Here is a 24,164-nt window from a genome sequence, read left to right on the forward strand (position 1 = left end):
CGCGTCCACCCCCATGCCCCATCCACCGCCTGCAGCGTCCACCCCAATGCCGCATCCACCCTCCCTGCCGCGTACACCCCCTGCCGCGTCCACCCTCCCTGCCACGTCCACCCCCCTGCCGCGTCCACCCCCCTGCCACGTCCACCCCCCCTGCCGCGTCCACCCCCCCTGCCGCGTCAACCCCCCCTGCCGCGTCCACCCCCCCTGCCGCGTCCACCCCCCCTGCCGCGTCCACCCCCCCTGCCGCGTCCACCCCCCTGCCGCGTCCACCCCCCTGCCGCGTTCATCCCCTGCCGTGCTGCAGCAGTCCCAAGTTTTTCTGCTCCCATGTCTTTCTTCCCTTCTGCCTCATTCCGTCTCCCACGTCCTTCACTCCTTCTGCCTCATTCTTCCCTCACATCCTTCATCCCCTATGTGTTTCCTCACTGTGTCTTTGGCCCCCTCCATGATCTTCAATCCACATGATCTCCTCCGACAACCTCCTCCCCCCTCCTGTGTAGTGCTCAGCCCTCCTGCAATGCCCTCCCCCCTCCCATATAGTCTTGCCTCTTGCATAGAATCCTCCTCCTGTATAGTCCTCCCCTCCAACATAGTCCTCCCCTTCACACGGAGTCCTTCCCATTCCCACGTAGTACCTCCCCTTCTCTCATTGTTCTTTCCCCTCTCACGCAATCCTTCCCATTCCCACGTAGTACCTCCCCTTCTCACATTGTCCTTTCCCCCCCCCCCCCCCCCCACGCAATCCTTCCCATTCTCGAGTAGTTGTCTCTCTCCCACGTAATCTTTCCCCACACATACATTTAATTCCTCTGTCGCATAGTCTTTTCCCCTCCCTCAATATAGTTATTTCCCCTCCTCCAAATAATTATTTACCTTCTGGATAGACTTCCCCCCCCTCATAGTCTGTATCCTCCCACAAACCCTTCTGGCCTCCTTTCCCCACCTCGTCCCCATCCCTTTCTGGCCTCCTTTCCCCACCTCGTCCCCATCCCTTTCTGGCCTCCTTTCCCCACCTCGTCCCCATCCCTTTCTGGCCTCCTTTCCCCACCTCGTCCCCATCCCTTTCTGGCCTCCTTTCCCCACCTCGTCCCCATCCCTTTCTGGCCTCCTTTCCCCACCTCGTCCCCAACCCTTTCTGTCCTCCTTTCCCCACCTCGTCCCCATCCCTTTCTGGCCTCCTTTCCCCACCTCGTCCTCATCCCTTTCTGGCCTCCTTTCCCCACCTAATCATCATCCCTTCCTGTCCTCCTTTCCCCACCTAATCATCATCCCTTCCTGTTCTCCTTTCCCCACCTAATCATCATCCCTTCCTGTTCTCCTTTCCCCACCTAATCATCATCCCTTCGTGTCCTCCTTTCCCCACCTAATCATCATCCCTTCGTGTCCTCCTTTCCCCACCTAATCATCATCCCTTCCTGTCCTCCTTTCCCCACGTCGTCCTCATCCGTTTCTGTCCTCCTTTCCCCACGTCATCCTCATCCATTTCTGTCCTCCTTTCCCCACGTCGTCCACATCCGTTTCTGTCCTCCTTTCCCCACCTACTCCTCATCCGTTTGTGTCCTCCTTTCTCAACCTCGTCCTCATCCGTTTTTGTCCTCCTTTCCCCACCCCGCCCTCATCCCATTCTGGCCTCATTCCTGTCCTCATCCCTTTCTGGCGTCACTCCTCCCCTCATCCCTTTCTGGCCTCACTCCTCCCCGCATCCCTTTCTGGCCTCACTCCTCCCCGCATCCCTTTCTGGCCTCACTCCTCCCCTCATCTCTTTCTGGCCTCACTCCTCCCCTCATCCCTTTCTGGCCTCACTCCTCCCCTCATCCCTTTCTGGCCTCACTCCTCCCCTCATCCCTTTCTGGCCTCACTCCTCCCCTCATCCCTTTCTGGCCCCACTCCTCCCCTCATCCCTTCTGGCCTCACTCCTCCCCTCATCCCTTTCTGGCCTCACTCCTCCCCTCATCCCTTTCTGGCCTCACTCCTCCCCTCATCCCTTTCTGGCCTCACTCCTCCCCTCATCCCTTTCTGGCCTCACTCCTCCCCTCATCCCTTTCTGGCCTCACTCCTCCCCTCATCCCTTTCTGGCCTCACTCCTCCCCTCATCCCTTTCTGGCCTCACTCCTCCCCTCATCCCTTTCTGGCCTCAACCCTCCACCTTGTCCTCTTCCCTTTCTAGCCTACTTCCACCACTCCTGTCTTTGTCCCCTCGTACCCCTTTCTGACCCTCTTCCCAGACCCCTGTCTTCGTCCCTTTCTGACTTCCATTTTCTGCCCTTATCCACTTTCCCCTCACTCACATCTTCTGTGCCTGCCCTCTTTCGTTTCTTGTTTTCTTCTTTTCCCCCTGCTCTCATTCATTTATCACCTCCTTCTTCTCCCCCTACTGTTATTCCTTTCTCGCCTCCTTCTTCTCCCCCTGCCCTCATTCCTTTCTCGACTCCTCCTTCTCCCACTGCCCTCATTCCTTTCTCGACTCCTCCTTCTCCCACTGCCCTCATTCCTTTCTCGAATCCTCCTTCTCCCCCTGCCCTCATTCCTTTCTCGCCTCCTCCTTCTCCCCCTGCCCTCATTCCTTTCTCGCCTCCTCCTTCTCCCCCTGCCCTCATTCCTTTCTCGCCTCCTCCTTCTCCCCCTGCCCTCATTCCTTTCTCGCCTCCTCCTTCTCCCCCTGCCCTCATTCCTTTCTCGCCTCCTCCTTCTCCCCCTGCCCTCATTCCTTTCTGGCCTCCTCCTTCTCCCCCTGCCCTCATTCCTTTCTGGCCTCCTCCTTCTCCCCCTGCCCTCCTCCTTCTCCCCCTGCCCTCATTCCTTTCTGGCCTCCTTCTTCTCCCCCTGCCCTCATTCCTTTCTGGCCTCCTTCTTCTCCCCCCTGCCCTCATTCCTTTCTGGCCTCCTTCTCCCCCTGCCCTCATTCCTTTCTGGCCTCCTTCTTCTCCCCCTGCCCTCATTCCTTTCTGGCCTCCTTCTTCTCCCCCTGCCCTCATTCCTTTCTGGCCTCCTTCTTCTCCCCCTGCCCTCATTCCTTTCTGGCCTCCTTCTTCTCCCCCTGCCCTCATTCCTTTCTGGCCTCCTTCTTCTCCCCCTGCCGTCATTCTTTTCTCGCCTCCTCCTTCTCCCCCTGCCCTCATTCCTTTCTCGCCTCCTCCTTCTCCCACTGCCCTCATTCCTTTCTGGCCTCCTCCTTCTCCCCCTGCCCTCATTCCTTTCTGGCCTCCTCCTTCTCCCCCTGCCCTCATTCCTTTCTGGCCTCCTCCTTCTCCCCCTGCCCTCATTCCTTTCTGGCCTCCTTCTTCTCCCCCTGCCCTCATTCCTTTCTGGCCTCCTTCTTCTCCCCCTGCCCTCATTCCTTTCTCGCCTCCTTCTTCTCCCCCTGCCCTCATTCCTTTCTCGCCTCCTTCTTCTCCCCCTGCCCTCATTCCTTTCTGGCCTCCTCCTTCTCCCCCTGCCCTCATTCCTTTCTGGCCTCCTCCTTCTACCTTGCCCTCTTTCCTTCCTCGCCTCTTTCTTTTCCCCTGCCCTCTTTCCTTCCTCGCCTCCTTCTTTTCCCCTGCCCTCTTTCCTTCCTCGCCTCCTTCTTTTCCCCTGCCCTCTTTCCTTTCTCATCACTTTATTTTCCCCTTGCTCTCTTTCCTTTCTCATCACTTTATTTTCCCCTTGCTCTCTTTCCTTTCTCATCACTTTATTTTCCCCTTGCTCTCTTTCCTTTCTCATCAATTTATTTTTCCCTTGCCCTCTTTCCTTTCTCACCTCCTCCTTCACCCGCTGCCCTCATTCCTTTCTGGCCTCCTTCTTCTCCCTTGCCCTCTTTCCTTCCTCGCCTCCTTCTTTTCCCCTGCCCTCTTTCCTTTCTCATCACTTTATTTTCCCCTTGCCCTCTTTCCTTTCTCATCACTTTATTTTCCCCTTGCCCTCTTTCCTTTCTCATCACTTTATTTTCCCCTTGCCCCCTTTCCTTTCTCATCACTTTATTTTTCCCTTACCCTCTTTCCTTTCTCGCCTCCTCCTTCTCCCCCTGCCCTCATTCCTTTCTCGCCTCCTCCTTCTCCCCCTGCCCTCATTCCTTTCTGGCCTCCTTCTTCTCCCCCTGCCCTCATTCCTTTCTGGCCTCCTTCTTCTCCCCCTGCACTCATTCCTTTCTGGCCTCCTTCTTCTCCCCCTGCCCTCATTCCTTTCTGGCCTCCTTCTTCTCCCCCTGCCCTCATTCCTTTCTGGCCTCCTTCTTCTCCCCCTGCCCTCATTCCTTTCTGGCCTCCTTCTTCTCCCCCTGCCCTCATTCCTTTCTGGCCCCCTTCTTCTCCCCCTGCCCTCATTCCTTTCTGGCCCCCTTCTTCTCCCCCTGCCCTCATTCCTTTCTGGCCCCCTTCTTCTCCCCCTGCCCTCATTCCTTTCTGGCCTCCTTCTTCTCCCTCTGCTCTCATTCCTTTCTGGCCTCCTCGTTCTCCCCCTGCCCTCATTCCTTCCTGGGCTCCTTCTTCTCCCCCTGCCCTCATTCCTTTCTGGCCTCCTTCTTCTCCCCCTGCCCTCATTCCTTTCTGGCCTCCTCCTTCTCCCCCTGCCCTCATTCCTTTCTGGCCTCCTCCTTCTCCCTTGCCCTCTTTCCTTCCTCGCCTCCTTCTTTTCCCCTGCCCTCTTTCCTTTCTCATCATTTTATTTTCCCCTTACCCTCTTTCCTTTCTCATCATTTTATTTTCCCCTTACCCTCTTTCCTTTCTCATCACTTTATTTTCCCCTTACCCTCTTTCCTTTCTCATCACTTTATTTTCCCCTTACCCTCTTTCCTTTCTCATCACTTTATTTTCCCCTGTCCCCTTTCCTTTCTCATTTCCTTCTTCAACCCCTACCCCTTTACTTTATCGTTTCCTTCTTCTACTCCGGTCCCCTTTCCTTTCTCACTTCCTTCTACTGCTCCTGTCCACTTTCCTTTCTCGTTTCCTTCTTCCGCCCCTGTCCCCTTTCCTTTCTCGCTTCCTACTTCCGCCCCTGTCCCCTTTCCTTTCTCGCTTCCTACTTCCGCCCCTGTCCCCTTTCCTTTCTCGCATCCTTCTTCCGCCCCTGTCCCCTTTCCATTCTCACTTCATTTTTCCGCCCCTGTCCCCTTTCCTTTCTCGCATCCTTCTTCCGCCCCTGTCCCCTTTCCATTCTCACTTCATTTTTCCGCCCCTGTCCCCTTTCCTTTCTCACTTCCTTTCTCCACCCCTGTCCTCTTTCCTTTCTCACTTCCTTTCTCCACCCCTGTCGTCTTTCCTTTCTCCACCCCTGTCGTCTTTCCTTTCTCACTTCCTTTCTCCACCCCTGTCCTCTTTCCTTTCACACTTCCTTTCTCGACCCCTGTCCTCTTTCCTTTCACACTTCCTTTCTCGACCCCTGTCCTCTCTCCTTTCTCACTTCCTTTCTCGACCCCTGTCCTCTTTCCTTTCTCACTTCCTTTCTCGACCCCTGTCCTCTTTCCTTTCTCACTTCCTTTCTCCACCTCTGTCCTCTTTCCTTTCTCACTTCCTTTCTCCACCCCTGTCCTCTTTCCTTTCTCACTTCCTTTCTCCACCCCGTCCTCTTTCCTTTCTCGTTTACTTCTTTTGCCCCTTATCACCCCCTTGTCTCTCTTCTCGCCTAGTCCCCTTGTCGGCTTCTTACCTCGCCTCTTGCCTAACTTCCTTCTCACCTCGCCTCTCTCCTAACCTTCTTCTCACCTCGCCTAACCTCCTTCTCACCTCGCCTCTCGCCTAACCTCCTTCTCACCTCGCCTCTCGCCTAACCTCCTTCTCACCTCGCCTCTCACCTAACCTCCTTCTCACCTCGCCTCTCACCTAACCTCCTTCTCACCTCGCCTCTCACCTAACCTCCCTCTCACCTCTGTGCCCCGCCTCTCGCCATGCCCCCTTGTCGCCTCCTTGCCCCCTTGTCGCCTCCTTGCCCCCCTTGTCGCCTCCTTGCCCCCCTTGTCGCCTCCTTGCCCCCCTTGTCGCCTCCTTGCCCCCCTTGTCGCCTCCTTGCCCCCCTTGTCGCCTCCTTGCCCCCCTTGTCGCCTCCTTGCCCCCCTTGTCGCCTCCTTGCCCCCCTTGTCGCCTCCTTGCCCCCCTTGTCGCCTCCTTGCCCCCCTTGTCGCCTCCTTGCCCCCCTTGTCGCCTCCTTGCCCCCCTTGTCGCCTCCTTGCCCCCCTTGTCGCCTCCTTGCCCCCCTTGTCGCCTCCTTGCCCCCCTTGTCGCCTCCTTGCCCCCCTTGTCGCCTCCTTGCCCCCCTTGTCGCCTCCTTGCCCCCCTTGTCGCCTCCTTGCCCCCCTTGTCGCCTCCTTGCCCCCCTTGTCGCCTCCTTGCCCCCCTTGTCGCCTCATTGCCCCCCTTGTCGCCTCCTTGCCCCCCTTGTCGCCCCCTTGCCCCCTTGTCACCCCCTTGCCCCGCCTCTCGCCCCATCCCCGTCACTCTCCCCGCCCTGCCCAGCCACTCGCCCCTCCCTGCCCCGCCACTCGCCCCTCCCTGCCCCGCCACTCGCCCCTCCCTTCCCCGCCTCCCGCCTCCTTGCCCCAACTCTCTCCTCGTCACCTTCTCTCCTCCTTGCCCACTTCTTGCCTCGTCCCCTTATCTCCTTGCCCGCATCTTGCCTCATCCCTTTCTCTCCTCCTTGCCCGCATCTTGCCTCATCCCTTTCTCTCCTCCTTGCCCATATCTTGCCTCGTCCCTTTCTCTCCTCCTTCCCCCACCCGTGTTCTTATCCATTTCTCGCCTCTTCCTGCCTCTGTACCCCCCTGTCCTCGTCCCTTTCTCACATCCTTTCTCTGCCCTGTCCACATCTCCTTATCCTCGTTCCTTCTTGACATTCTTTCCTTCTCCTATTGCCCTTTCACTTCTTAACCTCCTTCCTTTCTCCCATTTCTACTTCACTTCTTGACCTTCTTCCCTCCTCCCACAGCCTCTTCACTCTGTGGCCTTCTTCCCTCCTCCCAAAGCCTCTTTACTTCATGATCTTCTTTCCTCCTTCCAAAGCGTCTTCACTTCATGATCTTCTTTCCTCCTTCCAAAGCGTCTTCACTTCATGATCTTCTTTCCTCCTTCCAAAGCGTCTTCACTTCATGATCTTCTTTCCTCCTTCCAAAGCGTCTTCACTTCATGATCTTCTTTCCTCCTTCCAAAGCGTCTTCACTTCATGATATTCTTTCCTTCTTCCAAAGCGTCTTCATTTCATGATCTTCTTTCCTCCTTCCAAAGCGTCTTCACTTCATGATCTTCTTCCCTTCTCCTCACCTGTTCCCTTCTTGTCCTCTAACCACTGTCCCCCACTTGACATTCGCACTCATCCATTCCCATCCATTCTCAATATCCTGCCCACTTTTTCCCCTCCCTTGTCTTTGTCCCTTTTCGACCATGTTTTCCTTTCCATGTCCTCTTTCCTTTCTAACCTAGTTTCCCCTCGGAATTGTCGTTGTTTTCAGATCTTGATTCCCTTCTATGCCCTCGTCCCTTTTCCACCACATTTCTCCTCCAAGGTACTAGACCCTTTTCGACATCGTTTGCACGCCCAGGTCGACCCTTTTTCGCCTCATTTCCGCTCCTGAGTCGACCCTTTTTGACGCCATTTTCTCTCCCAATTCCTTAACCCAGTTAGACTCCTTTTCTCCTCCCTCATCTTCATCATTTAAATGACCTCGTTTTCCCTCCAATTTTCTCCCGTTTTGTCCTCTTTTCCTCTCCATAATCTTCCTCCCTTTTTGACCTCTTTTGCCCTCCATCTTCCTCACTATTAGAGCCCCTTTCCCCTGCCACGTCTTCCTCCTTTTTTGACCTCGTTTCCCCCTCCATCATTTTCCTCTTTTTTTGACCTCTTCTCTCGTCCCTCATCTTCCTCTTTTTTTGACCTCTTCTCTCGTCCCTCATCTTCCTCTTTTTTTGACCTCTTCTCTCGTCCCTCATCTTCCTCTTTTTTGACCTCTTCTCTCGTCCCTCATCTTCCTCCCTTTTTGACCTTGTTTCCTCTTCCTTATTTTCACCCACTTTTGGCCTTATTTAACCTTGTTTCCCGTTCCTCATCTTAGGCCCTGTTTGATCTCGTTTTCCCTCATGTCCCTTGTAGACCATATCTCCTCATCCCCAAATATTCCACCACATTTCTCCTCCAGGGTACTAGACCCTTTTCGACATCGTTTGCACGCCCAGGTCGACCCTTTTTCGCCTCATTCCCCCTCCTGACGTTGTTTCTTCCTCCCATGTCCTTGTTGCTCTCACCCTTGTCCTCATTGACCTCTCCACTGTCCTTGTTTGTGCCATCAGTATCCTCATTACTCTCTCCACTGTCCTTGATGCTACCACCTCTCTTCTTGTTGCCTGCTCCATTGTCCTTGCCGCTACCGTCTCCGTCCTTGCCGCTACCGTCTCCGTCCTTGCCGCTACCGTCTCCGTCCTTGCCGCTACCGTCTCCGTCCTTGCCGCTACCGTCTCCGTCCTTGCCGCTACCGTCTCCGTCCTTGCCGCTACCGTCTCCGTCCTTGCCGCTACCGTCTCCGTCCTTGCCGCTACCGTCTCCGTCGTTGGCCCCTCCCTCCGCGTCGTCGTTGCCCCCTCCCTCCGCGTCGTCGTTGCCCCCTCCCTCCGCGTCGTCGTTGCCCCCTCCCTCCGCGTCGTCGTTGCCCCCCTCCCTCCGCGTCGTCGTTGCCCCCTCCCTCCGCGTCGTCTTTGCCCCCCTCCCTCCGCGTCGTCGTTGCCCCCCTCCCTCCGCGTCGTCGTTGCCCCCCTCCCTCCGCGTCGTCGTTGCCCCCCTCCCTCCGCGTCGTCGTTGCCCCCCTCCCTCCGCGTCGTCGTTGCCCCCCTCCCTCCGCGTCGTCGTTGCCCCCCCCCTCCGCGTCGTCGTTGCCCCCCCCCTCCGCGTCGTCGTTGCCCCCCCCCTCCGCGTCGTCGTTGCCCCCCCCCCTCCGCGTCGTCGTTACCACCCTCCCTCCGCGTCCTCATTGTCCCCTTTCCCTCCCTATGTGTCCCTGTTGCCCCCTTCGTTCGTATCCTCATTAGCCACTTACATCCACTTCCTCTTTGAACCCCTCCATATCCTTGTTGTTCTCTACTCTCACTTCAGTCTCGTCATTCTCTACTCTCACTTCAGTCTCGTCGTTCTCTACTCTCACTTCAGTCTCGTCGTTCTCTACTCTCACTTCAGTCTCGTCGTTCTCTACTCTCACTTCAGTCTCGTCGTTCTCTACTCTCACTTCAGTCTCGTCGTTCTCTACTCTCACTTCAGTCTCGTCGTTCTCTACTCTCACTTCAGTCTCGTCGTTCTCTACTCTCACTTCAGTCTCGTCGTTCTCTACTCTCACTTCAGTCTCGTCGTTCTCTACTCTCACTTCAGTCTCGTCGTTCTCTACTCTCACTTCAGTCTCGTCGTTCTCTACTCTCACTTCAGTCTCGTCGTTCTCTACTCTCACTTCAGTCTCGTCGTTCTCTACTCCCAATGCAACCTTGTCATCGCCCCTCCTGCTGTTTCCTCATCAGGTCTTCCACTGTATGTTTTCATGAGCATAGGATACTGAATGGTGCACCCGCAGTACACCAAATAAACTAAGTGTTGTCAAGGAGACAACGAATGTGTGACAGTCATCCACGCAAACCACTCACAGGGACTCCATTGTCACTTGCTGGCTCCGGATTGGCTACACTTGGCCAATACATGGTCACCTCCTCCACTGTGAGGACCCAGATTGGTGTCGTGGCTACCGCATGACTGTTATCCTCATCTTGTTGGACTACCCAATTTTAGCTGCTTTGTGGCGGACTTATAGGGGGATTATATCATGCTGTCTAAGAGTGAGCCTCTGGCCTTCTCACCCAGGACTCCACCGTCCCCACATTTTAAATTTTCTGCACTCTTTCTTTGCTGTTTGTTTGCCTATGTGTGTTCATCTCGTCTTCTCTTTTAGGCTGGAGATTTTAGTGGTTTGCATAGTGTCTAGCTCATCCTTTCTTATTCTTCTGATCGGGCAGCCTCGACCATCTGCTATATTATTTTAATATCTTCCACTACTTTTCCTTTTAGTGTATGTTTTCTTGTTTTGGTTAGCTTCTTTTGTTTTCTCTTTCTTTGTGATTCCCCATTAGTTTACCAACCTGTCCCTTTCCCCAACTCCTTGGGATTTGTTTTAACTTGAGCCTTCTTTCCATCTGGAGAAAGAAACTGATAACCTTATAGTTTGTTTCCTTTATCTTCCAAATCAACCAACCAATCCTCATCAGCCTCCATTCTGTTGTGTCTTTGTCAAGCCCCTCCCTCCACATTCATGTTGACTTCCTTCCTCGTCCTTCCACCTCCCTCCTATACCTTATTCTTTCCTCACACCCTTCATCCTACCTCCTATACCTTATTCTTCCCTCACACCCACCCTCCTATGTCCTTGACCTTGTTCTTCTCTCACACCCTCCCTCATACTCTCATTACCCTCCTCCCTTCCCGTCCTTGTTCCTCACTTATTCCCTCCCCCCTTCCTGTCCTTGTTCCTCACTTATTCCCTCCCCCCTTCCTGTCCTTGTTCCTCACTTATTCCCTCCCCCCTTCCTGTCCTTGTTCCTCACTTATTCCCTCCCCCCTTCCTGTCCTTGTTCCTCACTTATTCCCTCCCCCCTTCCTGTCCTTGTTCCTCACTTATTCCCTCCCCCAATATCCTTCTTTCTCACTTATTCCCTCCCCCAATATCCTTCTTTCTCACTTATTCCCTCCCTCGCTATCCTTCTTCCTCAGTTATTCCCTCCCTCACTATCCTTCTTCCTCAGTTATTCCCTCCCTCACTGTCCTTCTTCCTCAGTTATTCCCTTCCTCACTGTCCTTCTTCCTCAGTTATTCCCTCCCTCACTATCCTTCTTCCTCACTTATTCCCTCCATCACTATCCTCCTTCCTCACTTATTCCCTCCCTCACTATCCTTCTTCCTCACTTGTTCCCTCCCTCACTATCCTTCTTCCTCACTTATTCCCTCCCTCACTATCCTTCTTCCTCACTTATTCCCTCCCTCACTATCCTTCTTCCTCACTTATTCCCTCCCTCACTATCCTTCTTCCTCACTTGTTCCCTCCCTCACTATCCGTCTTCCTCACTTGTTCCCTCCCTCACTATCCTTCTTCCTCACTTGTTCCCTCCCTCACTATCCTTCTTCCTCACTTGTTCCCTCCCTCACTATCCTTCTTCCTCACTTATTCCATCTGTCTCTCCCCATCCTTCTTCCTCACTTATTCCATCTGTCTCTCCCCATCCTTCTTCCTCACTTATTCCATCTGTCTCTCCCCATCCTTCTTCCTCACTGATGCCATCTGTCTCTCCCCATCCTTCTTCCTCACTTATTCCATCTGTCTCTCCCCATCCTTCTTCCTCACTTATTCCATCTGTCTCTCCCCATCCTTCTTCCTCACTTATTCCATCTGTCTCTCCCCATCCTTCTTCCTCACTTATTCCATCTGTCTCTCCCCATCCTTCTTCCTCACTTATTCCATCTGTCTCTCCCCATCCTTCTTCCTCACTTATGCCATCTGTCTCTCCCCATCCTTCTTCCTCGCTTATTCCGTCCGTCTCTCCTCATCCTTGTTCCTCACTTATTCCCTACTACCCTATCCTTCTTCCTCAGTTATTCCCTCCCTCCCTATCCTTCTTCCTCATTTGTTTCATCCCTCCCTCCCCAATCCCCACTTACTCTCTCCCTCCGTCCCCATCCTTGTTCCTCACTTCCCGCCCTCCCTCGTCCGTGTACCACACTTGTTCCTTTGCTCCCTCCCTCCTTCACCGTCCTTGTTCCTCACTTGCTCCTTCCTTCCCTCCCTCCCTCCTCGTCCTTGTTCCTCACTTGCACCCTCCCTCCCTCCTTCCCTGTCCTTGTTTCTCACTTGCTCCCTCCCTCCCTCCTCGTCCTTGTTCCTCACTTGCTCCCTCCCTCCCTCCTCGTCCTTGTTCCTCACTTGCTCCCTCCCTCCCTCCTCGTCCTTGTTCTTCACTTGTTCCCTCACTCCCTCCCTTCCTCCCCACTCCCTCCCTCCTCACTCCCTCATTCCCTCCCTCCCTCCCTCCCTCCCTCCCTCCCTCCCTCCCTCCTACCTCACTCACTCAATCCCTCCCTCCCTCCCTCCCTCCCTCCCTCTTTCCCTCCCTCCCTCCCTCCCTCCCTCCCTCCCTCCCTCCCTCCCTCACTCACTCACTCACTCACTCACTCACTCACTCACTCACTCCCTCACTCCTCACTCCTCACTCACTCACTCACTCACTCACTCACTCCCTCCCTCCGCACTCCCTCCCTCCCTCACTCCTCCCTCCCTCACTCACTCCCTCCGCACTCCCTCCCTCCCTCCCTCCCTCCCTCCCTCCCTCCCTCCCTCCCTCCCTCCTCCCTCCCTCCCTCCTCGTCCTCATTCCTCACTTGCTCCCTCGCTCCCTCCCTCCCCCCTCCTAGTCAGCATTCCTCACTTGCTCCCTCCCTCCCTCCCCATCTGCATTCCTCACTTGCTCCCTCCCTCCCTCCCCATCTGCATTCCTCACTTGCTCCCTCCCTCCCTCCCCATCTGCATTCCTCACTTGCTCCCTCCCGCCCTCCCTCCCTCTCTCTCCCTCTTTGTCCACATTGCTCACTTCCTCCCTCCCTCCCTCCTCGTCCTCATTCCCCACTTGCTCTCTATCTTCTCTCCTGAGTTCCTCACGTGCTCCCTCCCTTCTCGTCTGCGTTCCTCACTTGCTCCCTCCCTTCTGGTCTGCGTTCCTCACTTGCTCCCTCCCTTCTGGTCTGCGTTCCTCACTTGCTCCCTCCCTTCTGGTCTGCGTTCCTCACTTGCTCCCTCCCTTCTGGTCTGCATTCCTCACTTGCTCCCTCCCTTTTGGTCTGCATTCCTCACTTGCTCCCTCCCTCTCTCCCTCCTCGTCCGTGTTCCTCACTTGCTCAACACCTCCCTCCCCATCCTCACTCCCTCACTTACTCACTACCTCCCTACCCATCCTCACACTGTCACTTACACCCTGTTCTTATTCCACACTACCTCACTCACGGCCTGTTCTTATTACTCACTCTGACTCACTCCCTGTTCTTATTACTCACTCTCACTCACTCCCTGTTCTTATTACTCACTCTCACTCACTCCCTGTTCTTATTACTCACTCTCACTCACTCCCTGTTCTTATTACTCACTCTCACTCACTCCCTGTTCTTATTACTCACTCTCACTCACTCCCTGTTCTTATTACTCACTCTCACCAATTCTCTGTCCTTATTCCTCACTCACTCACTGTCCTTATTCCTCACTCACTCACTGTCCTTATTCCTCACTCACTCATTCTCTGTCCATATTCCTCACTCACTCATTCTCTGTCCATATTCCTCACTCACTCACTCACTCTTTCCTCCCTCCCTCCCTCCCTTCTGTTTCTTTCCTCTATCCCTCACTCTTTCTTTCCTCCCTCCCTCCCTCCTCTTTCTTTCCTCCCTCCCTCGCTCTTTCTTTCCTCCCTCCCTCCCTCCCTCCCTCCCTCCCTCCCTCCCTCCCTCCCTCCTCTTTCTTTCCTCCCTCCCTCCTCTTTCTTTCCTCCCTCCTCCCTCCCTCCTCTTTTTTTCCACCCTCCTCTTTTTTTCCTCCCTCCTCTTTTTTTCCTCCCTCCCTCCCTCCTCTTTCTTTCCTCCCCTCCCTCCCTCCTCTTTCTTTCCTCCCTCCCTCCCTCCTCTTTCTTTCCTCCCTCCCTCCCTCCTCTTTCTTTCCTCCCTCCCTCCATCCTCTTTCATTCCTCCCTCCCTCCCTCCTCTTTCTTTCCTCCCTCCCTCACTCCTCTTTCTTTCCTTCCTCCCTCACTCCTCTATCTTTCCTCCCTCCCTCGCTCTTTCTTTCCTCCCTCCCTCGCTCTTTCTTTCCTCCCTCCCTCCCCCCTTTCTTTCCATCCTCCCTCGCTCTTTCTTTCCTCCCTCCCTCCCCCTTTCTTTCCATCCTCCTCGCTCTTTCTTTCCTCCCTCCCTCCCCCTTTCTTTCCTCCCTCCCTCCCCCGCTTTTTACAGCCCTCCCTCCCCCGCTTTTTACAGCCCTCCCTCCCCCGCTTTTTACAGCCCTCCATCCCCCGCTTTTTACAGCCCTCCCTCCCCCGCTTTTTCCAGCCCTCCCTCCCCCGCTTTTTCCAGCCCTCCCTCCCCCGCTTTTTCCAGCCCTCCCTCCCCCGCTTTTTCCAGCCCTCCCTCCCCCGCTTTTTCCAGCCCTCCCTCCCCCGCTTTTTCCAGCCCTCCCTCCCCCGCTTTTTCCAGCCCTCCCTCCCCCGCTTTTCCAGCCCTCCCTCCCCCGCTTTTTCCAGCCCTCCCTCCCCCGCTTTTTCCAGCCCTCCCTCCCCCGCTTTTTCCAGCCCTCCCTCCCCCGCTTTTTCCAGCCCTCCCTCCCCTGCTTTTTCCAGCCCTCCCTCCCCCGCTTTTTCCAGCCCTCGCTCGCTCTCTCTCTTTCCAGCCCTCGCTCTCTCTCTCTCTTTCCAGCCCTCGCTCTCTCTCTCTCTTTCCAGCCCTCGCTCTCTCTCTCTCTCTTTCCAGCCCTCGCTCTCTCTCTCTCTCTCTCTTTCCAGCCCTCGCTCTCTCTCTCTCTCTTTCCAGCCCTCGCTCTCTCTCTCTCTCTCTTTCCAGCCCTCGCTCTCTCTCTCTCTCTCTCTTTCCAGCCCTCGCTCTCTCTCTCTCTCTCTCTTTCCAGCCCTCGCTCTCTCTCTCTCTCTCTCTTTCCAGCCCTCGCTCTCTCTCTCTCTCTCTCTCTTTCCAGCCCTCCCTCTCTCTCTCTCTCTCTTTCCAGCCCTCGCTCTCTCTCTCTCTCTCTTTCCAGCCCTCGCTCTCTCTCTCTCTCTCTCTCTCTCTCTTTCCAGCCCTCGCTCTCTCTCTCTCTCTCTCTCTCTCTCTCTCTCTTTCCAGCCCTCGCTCTCTCTCTCTCTCTCTCTCTCTCTCTTTCCAGCCCTCGCTCTCTCTCTCTTTCCAGCCCTCGCTCTCTCTCTCTCTCTCTCTCTCTCTCTCAGCCCGCATCTCGTGGTCGTGCGGTAGCGTTCTCGCTTCCCACGCCCGGGTTCCCGGGTTCGATTCCCGGCGGGGTCAGGGATTTTCTCCGCCTCGTGATGGCTGGGTGTTGTGTGCTGTCCTTAGGTTAGTTAGGTTTAAGTAGTTCTAAGTTCTAGGGGACTGATGACCATAGATGTTAAGTCCCATAGTGCTCAGAGCCATTTGAACCATCTCTCTCTCTCTCTCTCTCTCTCTCTCTCTTTCCAGCCCTCGCTCTCTCTCTCTCTCTCTCTCTCTCTCTCTCTCTCTCTTTCCAGCCCTCGCTCTCTCTCTCTCTCTCTCTCTCTCTCTCTCTCTCTCTCTCTCTCTCTCTCTCTCTCTTTCCAGCCCTCGCTCTCTCTCTCTCTCTCTTTCCAGCCCTCGCTCTCTCTCTCTCTCTCTTTCCAGCCCTCGCTCTCTCTCTCTCTCTCTCTCTCTCTCTCTCTCTCTCTCTCTTTCCAGCCCTCGCTCTCTCTCTCTTTCCAGCCCTCGCTCTCTCTCTCTCTTTCCAGCCCTCGCTCTCTCTCTCTCTCTCTTTCCAGCCCTCGCTCTCTCTCTCTCTCTCTTTCCAGCCCTCGCTCTCTCTCTCTTTCCAGCCCTCGCTCTCTCTCTCTCTTTCCAGCCCTCGCTCTCTCTCTCTCTCTTTCCAGCCCTCGCTCCCTCTCTCTCTTTCCAGCCCTCGCTCTCTCTCTCTCTTTCCAGCCCTCGCTCTCTCTCTCTCTTTCCAGCCCTCGCTCTCTCTCTCTCTTTCCAGCCCTCGCTCTCTCTCTCTCTCTCTTTCCAGCCCTCGCTCTCTCTCTCTCTTTCCAGCCCTCGCTCTCTCTCTCTCTCTCTCTCTTTCCAGCCCTCGCTCTCTCTCTCTCTTTCCAGCCCTCGCTCTCTCTCTCTCTCTCTCTCTCTTTCCAGCCCTCGCTCTCTCTCTCTCTCTCTCTCTTTCCAGCCCTCGCTCTCTCTCTCTCTCTCTCTCTTTCCAGCCCTCGCTCTCTCTCTCTCTTTCCACCCCTCGCTCTCTCTCTCTCTTTCCAGCTCTCGCTCGCTCTCTCTCTTTCCAGCCCTCGCTCGCTCTCTCTCTTTCCAGCCCTCGCTCGCTCTCTCTCTTTCCAGCCCTCGCTCGCTCTCTCTCTTTCCAGCCCTCGCTCTCTCTCTCTCTTTCCAGCCCTCGCTCTCTCTCTCTCTCTCTCTCTCTGTCTTTCCAGCCCTCGCTCTCTCTCTCTCTTTCCAGCCCTCGCTCACTCTCTCTCTCTCTCTCTCTTTCCAGCCCTCGCTCTCTCTCTCTCTCTCTCTCTCTCTCTTTCCAGCCCTCGCTCTCTCTCTCTCTCTCTCTCTCTCTCTCTCTCTCTTTCCAGCCCTCGCTCTCTCTCTCTCTTTCCAGCCCTCGCTCTCTCTCTCTCTTTCCAGCCCTCGCTCTCTCTCTCTCTCTCTTTCCAGCCCTCGCTCTCTCTCTCTCTCTCTTTCCAGCCCTCGCTCTCTCTCTCTTTCCAGCCCTCGCTCTCTCTCTCTCTTTCCAGCCCTCGCTCTCTCTCTCTCTCTTTCCAGCCCTCGCTCCCTCTCTCTCTTTCCAGCCCTCGCTCTCTCTCTCTCTTTCCAGCCCTCGCTCTCTCTCTCTCTTTCCAGCCCTCGCTCTCTCTCTCTCTTTCCAGCCCTCGCTCTCTCTCTCTCTTTCCAGCCCTCGCTCTCTCTCTCTCTTTCCAGCCCTCGCTCTCTCTCTCTCTCTCTTTCCAGCCCTCGCTCTCTCTCTCTCTTTCCAGCCCTCGCTCTCTCTCTCTCTCTCTCTCTTTCCAGCCCTCGCTCTCTCTCTCTCTTTCCAGCCCTCGCTCTCTCTCTCTCTTTCCAGCCCTCGCTCTCTCTCTCTCTCTCTCTCTCTTTCCAGCCCTCGCTCTCTCTCTCTCTCTCTCTCTCTCTTTCCAGCCCTCGCTCTCTCTCTCTCTTTCCACCCCTCGCTCTCTCTCTCTCTTTCCAGCTCTCGCTCGCTCTCTCTCTTTCCAGCCCTCGCTCGCTCTCTCTCTTTCCAGCCCTCGCTCGCTCTCTCTCTTTCCAGCCCTCGCTCGCTCTCTCTCTTTCCAGCCCTCGCTCGCTCTCTCTCTTTCCAGCCCTCGCTCTCTCTCTCTCTTTCCAGCCCTCGCTCTCTCTCTCTCTCTCTCTCTCTCTTTCCAGCCCTCGCTCTCTCTCTCTCTTTCCAGCCCTCGCTCTCTCTCTCTCTCTCTCTCTTTCCAGCCCTCGCTCTCTCTCTCTCTCTCTCTCTTTCCAGCCCTCGCTCTCTCTCTCTCTTTCCACCCCTCGCTCTCTCTCTCTCTTTCCAGCTCTCGCTCGCTCTCTCTCTTTCCAGCCCTCGCTCGCTCTCTCTCTTTCCAGCCCTCGCTCGCTCTCTCTCTTTCCAGCCCTCGCTCGCTCTCTCTCTTTCCAGCCCTCGGCTCGCTCTCTCTCTTTCCAGCCCTCGCTCGCTCTCTCTCTTTCCAGCCCTCGCTCGCTCTCTCTCTCTCTTTCCAGCCCTCGCTCGCTCTCTCTCTCTCTTTCCAGCCCTCCCTCGCTCGCTCTCTCTCTTTCCAGCCCTCCCTCGCTCGCTCTCTCTTTCCAGCCCTCGCTCGCTCTCTCTTTCCAGCCCTCGCTCGCTCTCTCTTTCCAGCCCTCGCTCGCTCTCTCTTTCCAGCCCCTCGCTCGCTCTCTCTTTCCAGCCCTCGCTCGCTCTCTCTTTCCAGCCCTCGCTCGCTCTCTCTTTCCAGCCCTCGCTCGCTCTCTCTTTCCAGCCCTCGCTCGCTCTCTCTTTCCAGCCCTCGCTCGCCCTCTCTTTCCAGCCCTCGCTCGCCCTCTCCCGCCCTCTCTTTCCAGCCCTCGCTCGCCCTCTCCCCGCCCTCGCTCGCCCTCTCCCGCCCTCGCTCGCCCTCTCCCGCCCTCTTCCCGCCCTCGCTCGCCCTCTCCCGCCCTCGCTCGCCCTCTCCCGCCCTCGCTCGCCCTCTCCCGCCCTCGCTCGCCCTCTCCCGCCCTCGCTCGCCCTCTCCCGCCCTCTCCCGCCCTCGCTCGCCCTCGCTCGCCCTCTCCCGCCCTCGCTCGCCCTCGCTCGCCCTCTCCCGCCCCTCGCTCGCCCTCTCTCGCCCTCGCTCGCCCTCTCTCGCCCTCGCTCGCCCTCTCCCGCCCTCTCCCGCCCTCGCTCGCCCTCTCCCGCCCTCTCCCGCCCTCGCTCGCCCTCTCCCGCCCTCGCTCGCCCTCTCCCGCCCTCGCTCGCCCTCTCCCGCCCTCGCTCGCCCTCTCCCGCCCTCGCTCGCCCTCTCCCGCCCTCGCTCGCCCTCTCCCGCCCTCGCTCGCCCTCTCCCGCCCTCGCTCGCCCTCTCCCGCCCCTCGCTCGCCCTCTCCCGCCCTCGCTCGCCCTCTCCCGCCCTCGCTCGCCCTCTCCCGCCCTCGCTCGCCCTCTCCCGCCCTCTCCCGCCCTCGCTCGCCCTCTCCCGCCCTCGCTCGCCCTCTCCCGCCCTCGCTCGCCCTCGCTCGCCCTCGCTCGCCCTCGCTCGCCCTCGCTCGCCCTCGCTCGCCCTCTCCCGCCCTCGCTCGCCCTCTCTCGCCCTCGCTCGCCCTCTCTCGCCCTCGCTCGCCCTCTCCCGCCCTCTCCCGCCCTCTCCCCGCCCTCTCCCGCCCTCTCCCGCCCTCGCTCGCCCTCGCTCGCCCTCTCCCGCCCTCGCTCGCCCTCTCCCGCCCTCGCTCGCCCTCTCCCGCCCTCGCTCGCCCTCTCTCGCCCTCGCTCGCCCTCTCCCGCCCTCTCCCGCCCTCGCTCGCCCTCTCCCGCCCTCGCTCGCCCTCTCCCGCCCTCGCTCGCCCTCTCCCGCCCTCGCTCGCCCTCTCCCGCCCTCGCTCGCCCTCTCCCGCCCTCGCTCGCCCTCTCCCGCCCTCGCTCGCCCTCTCCCGCCCTCGCTCGCCCTCTCCCGCCCTCGCTCGCCCTCTCCCGCCCTCGCTCGCCCTCTCCCGCCCTCGCTCGCCCTCGCTCGCCCTCTCCCGCCCTCGCTCGCCCTCTCCCGCCCTCGCTCGCCCTCTCCCGCCCTCGCTCGCCCGTTACCCCCCTCTCCCCCCCCCTGCCCTCTCCCCCCGTTACCCACTCTCCCCCGCTGCCCTCTCGCCCCGTTACCCCCTCAACCGCCCCCTGCCCTCTTCCCCCGTTCCCCCCGTTACCCCCCTCAACTGCCCCCTGCCCTCTTCCCCCGTTACCCCCCTCGCCCGCCCCTGCCCTCTACCCCCGTTACCCACTCTCCCCCCCTTCCCTCTTCCCCCGTTCCCCCCGTTACCCCCTCGCCCGCCCCCTGCCCTCTTTCCCCGTTCCCCCGTTACCCCCCTCGCCTGCCCCCTGCCCTCTTCCCCCGTTCCCCCGTTACCCCCTCGCCCGCCCCCTCTCTCTTTTCCCATTCCCCCTGTTACCCCCCTCGTCCGTCCCCTGCCCCCTCCCCCAGTTCCCCCCTTGCCCGTCCCCTGCCCCCTCCCCCAGTTCCCCCCTCGCCCGTCCCCTGCCCCCTCCCCCAGTTCCCCCCTCGCCAGTCCCCTGCCCCCTCCCCCAGTTCCCCCCTCGCCCGTCCCCTGCCCCCTCCCCCAGTTCCCCCCTCGCCCGTCCCCTGCCCCCTGCCCCCGTCCCCCCTCGCCCGCCCCCCTGCCCCCTCCCCCAGTTCCCCCCTCGCCCGTCCGCTGCCCCCTACCCCCGTTCCCCCCCTCGCCCGTCCCCTGCTCCCTCCCCCCGTTCCCCCCCTCACCCGGCCCCTGCCCCCTCCCCCCGTTCCCCCCTCACCCGGCCCCTGCCCCCTCCCCCGTTCACCCCTCGCCCCGACCGCCCGCCCTCTCTTTTTTTGCCCCCTCGCCCACCCGCCGTCTCTACCGTTCGCCCCCTCGCCCGCCCGCCCGCCCTCTCTTTTTTTTGCCCCCTCGCCCACCCGCCGTCTCTACCGTTCGCCCCCTCGCCCGCCCGCCCGCCCTCTCTTCCGTTGCCTCCTCGCTCGCCCCGCCCCCACCCAACTCCTCTGTTCCCCGCTGCTTGCCTGCCCGCCCACCTGCTCCCTCTTTCCCCCCACAGACTACCAGTAAACCAGCTCTGGAGATCAGCTTGATGCTGACTGATCCTGGATCGGTTTTCTGCTATAAAGTTTTCACGATCCGGGATACATCATGGTGTGCCCTGAGTACACCAAATGAACTACATGTTATCAAGGAGACAGCGAATGTGCGGCAGTCATTCATGCAAACCACTCACAGGGACTATGCTGTACTTGTTGGCTCCACATTGGCTATACTTGGCTAACACATGGTCACCTCCTCCATTCCGAGGACCAAGTTCGATGTCACCATAGCTCACAGATCACTTTCACTTACTTCTTGTTGGACTGCCCAATTTTAAACTAATCACTCTGTGGCAGACTTGTAACCTTCCCAGCACCCTGCCTCCAGTCTTGGATGAGAATGCCTCAATGCCTATGTTTTACATTTTCTTTGAAAGGTGGGTTTCATCACACAATCTAAGGGTGAGCCTCTGGTTTTCTCTCCCAGACCTCCACCACCCCTCCATTTTAACTTTTCCACACTCTTTGTTTGCTGTTTATTTGCCTTGGTGTTAGTCATGTACATGTGTGTGTTCATTTCGCTTTCTCTTTTAGGCTGGAGATTTTAGTGTCTTTCGTTGTGGCGGTCTCATCCTTTTTGTTTTATTCTTGTGATCAACCAGCTACATTATTTTAATACTTTCCGTGTGGTCCCCCATTAGTTTTCTGCACGTTTTTCTTTCCCCAACACCTTTTGAGAATAGTTTTAACTGTAACATTGTTTCCATGACGATAAAGGGACTAATAACCCTGTAATTTGGTCCCTTTACACCCCAAACCAACCAACCAACCAACCAACCTCTGTTTCCCTTCACCCTTCCCCCTCTGTCTCCCTTCACTCTTCCCCCCTCTGTCTCCCTTCACTCTTCCCCCCTCTGTCACCCTTCACTCTTCCCCCATCCTCTGCCTCCCTTCACTCTTCCCCCATCCTCTGCCTCCCTTCACTCTTCCCCCATCCTCTGCCTCCCTTCACTCTTCCCCCCTCCTCTGTCTCCCTTCACTCTTCCCCCCTCCTCTGCCTCCCTTCACTCTTCCCCCCCTCCTCTGTCTCCCTTCACTCTTCCCCCCCTCCTCTGTCTCCCTTCACTCTTCCCCCCCTCCTCTGTCTCCCTTCACTCTTCCCCCCTCCTCTGTCTCCCTTCACTCTTCCCCCCTCCTCTGTCTCCCTTCACTCTTCCCCCCTCCTCTTGTCTCCCCTCCTCTGTCTCCCTTCACTCTTCCCCCCTCCTCTTGTCTCCCCTCCTCTGTCTCCCCTCACTCTTCCCTCTCCCCCCTCTGTCTCCCCTCACTCTTCCCTCTCCCCCCTCTGTCTCCCGTCACTCTTCCCTCTCCCCCCTCTGTCTCCCGTCACTCTTCCCTCTCCCCCCTCTGTCTCCCGTCACTCTTCCCTCTCCCCCCTCTGTCTCCCCTCACTCTTCCCTCTCCCCCCTCTGTCTCCCCTCACTCTTCCCTCTCCCCCCTCTGTCTCCCCTCACTCTTCCCTCTCCCCCCTCTGTCTCCCCTCACTCTTCCCTCTCCCCGCTCTGTCTCCCCTCACTCTTCCCTCTCCCCGCTCTGTCTCCCCTCACTCTTCCCTCTCCCCGCTCTGTCTCCCCTCACTCTTCCCTCTCCCCCCTCTGTCTCCCCTCACTCTTCCCTCTCCCCCCTCTGTCTCCCCTCACTCTTTCCTCTCCCCCCTCTGTCTCCCCTCACTCCTTCCTCTCCCCCCTCTGTCTCCCCTCACTCTTTCCTCTCCCCCCTCTGTCTCCCCTCACTCTTTCCTCTCCCCCCTCTGTCTCCCCTCACTCTTTCCTCTCCCCCCTCTGTCTCCCCTCACTCTTTCCTCTCCCCCCTCTGTCTCCCCTCACTCTTTCCTCTCCCCCCTCTGTCTCCCCTCACTCTTTCCTCTCCCCCCTCTGTCTCCCCTCACTCTTTCCTCTCCCCCCTCTGTCTCCCCTCACTCTTCCCTCTCCCCCCTCTGTCTCCCCTCACTCTCCTTCTTGTCTCCCCCCCTCTGTCTCCCCTCACTCTCCTTCTTGTCTCCCCCCCTCTGTCTCCCCTCACTCTCCTTCTTGTCTCCCCCCCTCTGTCTCCCCTCACTCTCCTTCTTGTCTCCCCCCCTCTGTCTCCCCTCACTCTCCTTCTTGTCTCCCCCCCTCTGTCTCCCCTCACTCTCCTTCTTGTCTCCCCCCCTCTGTCTCCCCTCACTCTCCTTCTTGTCTCCCCCCCTCTGTCTCCCCTCACTCTCCTTCTTGTCTCCCCCCCTCTGTCTCCCCTCACTCTCCTTCTTGTCTCCCCCCCTCTGTCTCCCCTCACTCTCCTTCTTGTCTCCCCCCCTCTGTCTCCCCTCACTCTCCTTCTTGTCTCCCCCCCTCTGTCTCCCCTCACTCTCCTTCTTGTCTGCCCCCCTCTGTCTCCCCTCACTCTCCTTCTTGTCGCCCCCCTCTGTCTCCCCTCACTCTCCTTCTTGTCGCCCCCCTCTGTCTCCCCTCACTCTCCTTCTTGTCGCCCCCCTCTGTCTCCCCTCACTCTCCTTCTTGTCGCCCCCCCTCTGTCTCCCCTCACTCTCCTTCTTGTCTCCCCCCTCTGTCTCCCCTCACTCTCCTTGTGTCCCCCCTCACTCTCCCCCAATTCTCCATTCACTTTCCCCTCCATCTGCCTGCACTTTCCCCCCATCTCCCTTCACTCTTCCCATCTCTGCTCCCTCCACTCTTCCCCTCTCTAGTCCCTCCACTCGTCCCCTCTCTAGTCCTTCATTCTTTCCCCTGTCTATTCACCTCTATAGTCCCTTCACTCGTCCCTTCTCTACTCCAGTCACTCGTCCCTTCTCTACTCCAGTCACTCGTCCCTTCTCTACTCCAGTCACTCGTCCCCTCTGTCTCTTCCCCTCTCTCTACTGTACATAGGAGGTTTGTAATTATACTCACCCGAATTCCTTGCAGTACTTATAGCTAAACTGACATACAAAGTGATTGCTTTCACAGTGGCCTGCCCTCTGATACGTAGGTGTTTCTGTTGAAGGGTCGGGAAGAGAAGGTGGTGAAAGATCAGTTAAATATGTCTTGTATTAAGCCTTAAAAGAGAATGGTTGGATGGGGGTGAAAGAAACTTGAAAACAATCTACTGATCCTTCAACCAGTGTTACCTGTCTCACTTTTAGCCTCTCTCTCCTAGTGGTACATGTCCCTGTGCCTCACCAGTGAAGTCAGTGCATGAAGAGACACTTTGTGAAGAAAACTTTTTTTTTTCACGAATGAGGGGGGCCATCTGCTGTCATACTCCTCTGTGGATAGCCCCAGGAATCATTTTTTCAGCATCCAAAGAGGCAAATAAGTCCACTGAAGTGTAAAGGTTAAAACAGGAATAGTTAGGTCTTGCTTGTATACCAAATGGGTTTTACACTTGTGGGCAGTTAGTGATCACATGAGTGGGCAATCAACGAGCTGAAATTCACTTGAATTTGGATTAGACAGTGTGTTGTCTCAGCACAGAGGTTGGCAATGAAGCCTGTGGCCAACTTGATGCATTTATGTTGGACTGTTTTGGTGAGTTTTAGATGTATGCACCATGCTAATAACATCAGTCTATCTAGGATTATATGAAGACCATGAAATTGCGAGAGATGTGTTGTGTTGTGTCACCTCCACAGGACCTATGACTTAGGCATTTCAGAGCTGTTGTTTTTATGTTGCTCAGGTTTTATAACCAAGAGAGCTTTTTGTCAAATGTGAGGCCGAGAAACTTCATTGAATCATTGATCTTCAGTACATTGTTCTTCGTGATCATGGTTTGTGGAATGTAAATGAATGATGAATGTAGCAAATGGATGTGAGCAGTTTTCCCCAGTGAAAACATGCAACCATTGCTCACTGTCTACTCAGTCAGCCCCGTGATAGCCACTATATCACTGTTGCAGGGTTGGAGTAGGAGCAAAATGTGCCTTAAATAAGTGATTAGGTCCACCTCTCTGGATTCGTAATCATGTACATTGATAATGAAGGTTGTAATACTCAGTACATCCAAACCCCCCTCCCTATGGACACTGTTCTCCTATTAAAATCTATTGGACAGGACTTTGTTTGTGAAGAATTATACACTCCTGGAAATTGAAATAAGAACACCGTGAATTCATTGTCCCAGGAAGGGGAAACTTTA

The 24,164-nt window shown here is 57.0% G+C and overlaps 5 protein-coding genes across 5 annotated transcripts; all 5 read right to left on the reverse strand.

Annotated features, from left to right (window-relative positions):
* Window positions 1-2,345: 2,345 nt before the first annotated feature.
* Window positions 2,346-3,443, reverse strand: LOC124606520 (glycine-rich cell wall structural protein 1.8-like). Its single transcript, XM_047138504.1, has one exon. The coding sequence runs from the start codon at window positions 3,441-3,443 to the stop codon at window positions 2,346-2,348; it is 1,098 nt and encodes a 365-aa protein (XP_046994460.1).
* Window positions 3,444-3,956: 513 nt separating this feature from the next.
* On the reverse strand, window positions 3,957-4,634 carry LOC124606521 (circumsporozoite protein-like). Its single transcript, XM_047138505.1, has one exon. The coding sequence runs from the start codon at window positions 4,632-4,634 to the stop codon at window positions 3,957-3,959; it is 678 nt and encodes a 225-aa protein (XP_046994461.1).
* A 503-nt stretch (window positions 4,635-5,137) lies between these two features.
* On the reverse strand, window positions 5,138-6,398 carry LOC124606523 (TATA-binding protein-associated factor 2N-like). Its single transcript, XM_047138507.1, has 2 exons — window positions 5,840-6,398; window positions 5,138-5,598 (listed from the first exon to the last, which is right to left on the reverse strand). The coding sequence occupies exons 1-2, from the start codon at window positions 6,396-6,398 to the stop codon at window positions 5,138-5,140; spliced, it is 1,020 nt and encodes a 339-aa protein (XP_046994463.1).
* A 1,639-nt stretch (window positions 6,399-8,037) lies between these two features.
* LOC124606524 (protein qua-1-like) lies at window positions 8,038-9,016 on the reverse strand. The gene is made up of 2 exons (XM_047138508.1): window positions 8,990-9,016; window positions 8,038-8,649 (listed from the first exon to the last, which is right to left on the reverse strand). Exons 1-2 carry the CDS (start codon window positions 9,014-9,016, stop codon window positions 8,038-8,040), a joined length of 639 nt encoding a protein of 212 aa, XP_046994464.1.
* Window positions 9,017-9,149: 133 nt separating this feature from the next.
* Window positions 9,150-22,704, reverse strand: LOC124606525 (octapeptide-repeat protein T2-like). Its single transcript, XM_047138509.1, is given in 6 exon segments — window positions 9,150-9,228; window positions 11,131-11,501; window positions 14,576-14,694; window positions 15,144-15,203; window positions 15,434-15,558; window positions 22,631-22,704. Coding segments are annotated over 6 exon segments (828 nt in total).
* Between the last annotated feature and the right edge of the window lie 1,460 nt (window positions 22,705-24,164).

This window comes from Schistocerca americana, chromosome 3 (genome assembly GCF_021461395.2).
Source record: "Schistocerca americana isolate TAMUIC-IGC-003095 chromosome 3, iqSchAmer2.1, whole genome shotgun sequence".
NCBI classification, from domain to species: domain Eukaryota; kingdom Metazoa; phylum Arthropoda; class Insecta; order Orthoptera; family Acrididae; genus Schistocerca; species Schistocerca americana.

Excerpts from the sequence above, each read along its gene's own strand:
- LOC124606524 (XM_047138508.1), bottom strand. The coding sequence starts at position 9,016 with ATGGAGGGGTTCAAAGAGGAAGTGGAT. Across the intron at positions 8,650-8,989 it reads GGTTCAAAGAGGAAGTGGAT|ACGACGCGGAGGGAGGGGGC; the intron begins GTAAGTGGCTAA and ends AGGGGGGCAAAG.
- LOC124606523 (XM_047138507.1), bottom strand. The coding sequence starts at position 6,398 with ATGGGGCGAGAGGCGGGGCAAGGGGGTGACAAGGGGGCAAGGGGGCGA. Across the intron at positions 5,599-5,839 it reads GCGAGAGGCGGGGCACAGAG|GCGAGAAGAGAGACAAGGGG; the intron begins GTGAGAGGGAGG and ends CAAGGGGACTAG.
- LOC124606520 (XM_047138504.1), bottom strand. The coding sequence starts at position 3,443 with ATGAGGGCAGGGGGAGAAGGAGGAGGCCAGAAAGGAATGAGGGCAGGG.
- LOC124606521 (XM_047138505.1), bottom strand. The coding sequence starts at position 4,634 with ATGAGAAAGGAAAGAGGGCAGGGGAAAAGAAGGAGGCGAGGAAGGAAA.